Source organism: Plectropomus leopardus, unplaced genomic scaffold (assembly GCF_008729295.1).
Source record: "Plectropomus leopardus isolate mb unplaced genomic scaffold, YSFRI_Pleo_2.0 unplaced_scaffold22199, whole genome shotgun sequence".
NCBI lineage: Eukaryota > Metazoa > Chordata > Actinopteri > Perciformes > Serranidae > Plectropomus > Plectropomus leopardus.
Window position 1 is genome coordinate 1 of NW_024624047.1, and position 2884 is coordinate 2884.

General features: G+C 41.1%; 1 protein-coding gene across 1 annotated transcript; it reads left to right on the forward strand.

Moving 5' to 3' along the window:
• Positions 1 to 6: 6 nt before the first annotated feature.
• LOC121965895 (inositol 1,4,5-trisphosphate receptor type 2-like) lies at positions 7 to 2301 on the forward strand. The gene is made up of 3 exons (XM_042516007.1): positions 7 to 61; positions 1257 to 1422; positions 1755 to 2301. The coding sequence occupies exons 1-3, from the start codon at positions 48 to 50 to the stop codon at positions 1956 to 1958; spliced, it is 384 nt and encodes a 127-aa protein (XP_042371941.1). The 5' UTR covers positions 7 to 47; the 3' UTR covers positions 1959 to 2301.
• The last annotated feature ends 583 nt before the right edge of the window (positions 2302 to 2884 follow it).

Here is a 2884-nt window from a genome sequence, read left to right on the forward strand (position 1 = left end):
CAGCTTCTGAACCAGACATAGATGAGATTGCAACCAAAGCAGAGAGCATGTTTGCAGGGAGGTAGGTGAAGCTGTGCTTTAACACACGTAAATTTTCACACAGGCTCTCTGCGACATGCCAGACAGCGAAGGAGAAACACTGATTTGTAACATGAAACTGCTTTATTCAGTGTTTGTACTGGTTTTATTCACCTGGGGTTGTATTCACAAAAATTCTGAGAATACCCTAAGAGAAATTCCAGTAAGGAGCCGTAGTTTAGGAGTGATTTTGGAAAATTCTCAGAGTATCTCTAAGCTAGGAAGGGACAGAAAGTTTTATCTTTGTAAGGAGGTGTTAATGCTCCTGTTGTGTGGTCTGATGCATTCTTTTTGAAGATGTGATTGGTTGTCACAGACACGCCCTTTTGTGAGGCTGCAAAGTGTGGACACCAAGTGGAAATGAAATGAACTGCATCACAATATAAGACTGAAAACTACAAAAGAAAACAAATACTAATACAGAATAAATAATACAAATTACTGAGAGATGCTTACATGAAACAGAAGATCAAATACAAGAACACATTACAAAAACAAAATGTAGAGGATATGGCGGTTCAGATTTGGGGAGGCAGTGGGAGACAGGTATTGTAGGCTTTTTTGAAAAGGTTGGTTTTTAAGTTTATTTTTAAATGAGGGGAGGGAATCTGACTTGCGAATGTTTGGAGGGAGGGAGTTACTGAGGGTTGGGGCAGCAATGGCAAAGGCTCCCAGGTGTGGTGCTTCTCCTGGTTATGGGGGGTTAGATGATCGGCATCTGAATCTAAAAGCTGGTTTTGTGAGATCACACTGCTGCATTTTGCCAGTAGCAAAATATGTGTGGTGCATCTCTAATGGGAACGCCCACAAATATTATCTCTGCACAATCTAATCTGTGGCATTTCATTAACTCACTGTCATCCAGCATTTGGAGAATATTTGTCCCACCTCTTTGTTTTTCCACCATTTTCTTCTCTGCTTAAACTCTTAAGCCCCTTAAATGTCCTAGTCTTAACAGTCTTTCACCTTAGGAGCTCTCTGAAGGGCTAAGATGCTCTGTGAATAACTTTTCTGGGATCTAGTCTTAACTTTAAGGGGATATTCTTAGCAAACAATCATGAATTTTTCAAGAATTTTTAGATGGTTGCAATCTGCAATCTGCACCATTAGATGTCACTAAATCCCCCTACATCTTCAACTCTGTTCCTTTAAAATCTCCTGCTTTTGCTTTATTTCAGCTCAGAGTTGAGTGCAGTCGAGCTGGACGATGAGGGTGGCCGGACGTTTTTGAGGGTTTTGATCCATCTCATCATGCAGGATTACCCCCCACTGGTGTCTGGCTCGCTGCAGCTCATCTTCAAACACTTCAGCCAGAGAGCCGAGGTGCTGCAGGCCTTCAAGCAGGTAGTGACACAGCATTTACACTTGAGCATTTGATACTCGATGAGCTGACAAAATGTGGCATTAGCCACTTCCTGAGTTAATCAGCGTGGATTAGGAGGGTTCTCCAAAGGGCCAAACAGCAGCTGTTGTAAACTGTCTCACTAAGAGCTTCTTCAGCTGGAATCTAGAGCTGCACAAGCTCCCATTTTAACAATGCACTGACTTTCCAAAGTGGTGCACTGAGACTTCTTGGCAGAAATATGCTTCCAGACACATTTGTTCTTTTAATATCTTTATGTCTGGTTTATTTCTCATTCAGTGTGTGTATGTGTGTGCGTCTGTGTTTTTTCCAGGTGCAGCTGCTAGTATCAGAGCAGGATGTGGAGAACTACAAGCAGATCAAGACGGACTTGGACCAGCTGCGTCTGACCGTTGAGAAGTCCGAGCTGTGGGTAGAAAAGAGTGGAGTCTACAGCAGCGAAGACCTCGGGGTCAGGCAGGGCAAAGAACAGAACATCGAGGTGCTGTACCACCATTTAATGGTATCCAGCCTTTAAAAGCAAAAATCCACATTTCAGATTTTAGTTTGGCATTTATTGCTTTGCAGAAAGTTACCATATTTATCTCAGACATGCCATCAGTCTTCCAGCTGCAGTGTTAAACGGCTTCTTTGTTTGTTGTTATTTGACATTAAAGCTGATGGGGAAACTGTTTTGTTGGCTTAATACTAAGGAATAATGAATAATAATGTCTGGCAGAACAGGAACCTGCTGTAAATCAGCTTTTATTAGTCACACCGGTAACAGGCAGTGTGTTTTTACGTCAATATTGTTACAGTAATGCGATGATAAGCATCAGTGCGGGGACTTTTTACCAACACACTGTGACAAATGGCTGGTAATTAGAGACAGGATGTAGAGATTGTTGCATGCCAAAGATAAACCTTTTGGAGCAAACACATAAGACAAGAGGAGCTTTAGTTAAATGTGGCAGAAACCTACAACAATTAAACAGTTTAACATCCTGTTGAATTTATGAATTAAATCAGAATTAATGATTGAATCTAGTTAATGGAGGCTTGTTTGTATGCCTCCACGCTGGAGATATCCATGACAGAAGGCATTATATTTTTAGATTGTCCGTCCAATTCTCCAGAACACGAACGCCTTCAGGGAACTTCCTCAATTTTGGCAAAAGAAAGTCCACTAGGACTCAGTGATGAACTGATTAGATGTTGGTGGTTAAAAGTCAAAGTCAGCATGACCTCATGTCTGTCTCATTCTCTTTCATGAAGTTCCCAAGAATCCCCTGAGGGAATTTTCTTAACTTGGCAAAGCGTCCACTTAGACTCCATTATGAACTGATTAGAATTTGGTGGTCAAAGGTCACTGTGACTTCAAACAACATGTTTTTGGCCATAACTCAAGAATTTATCTGTTAAATATGACAAAATTTCACACAAATTTGTAATAGGATGAAATGA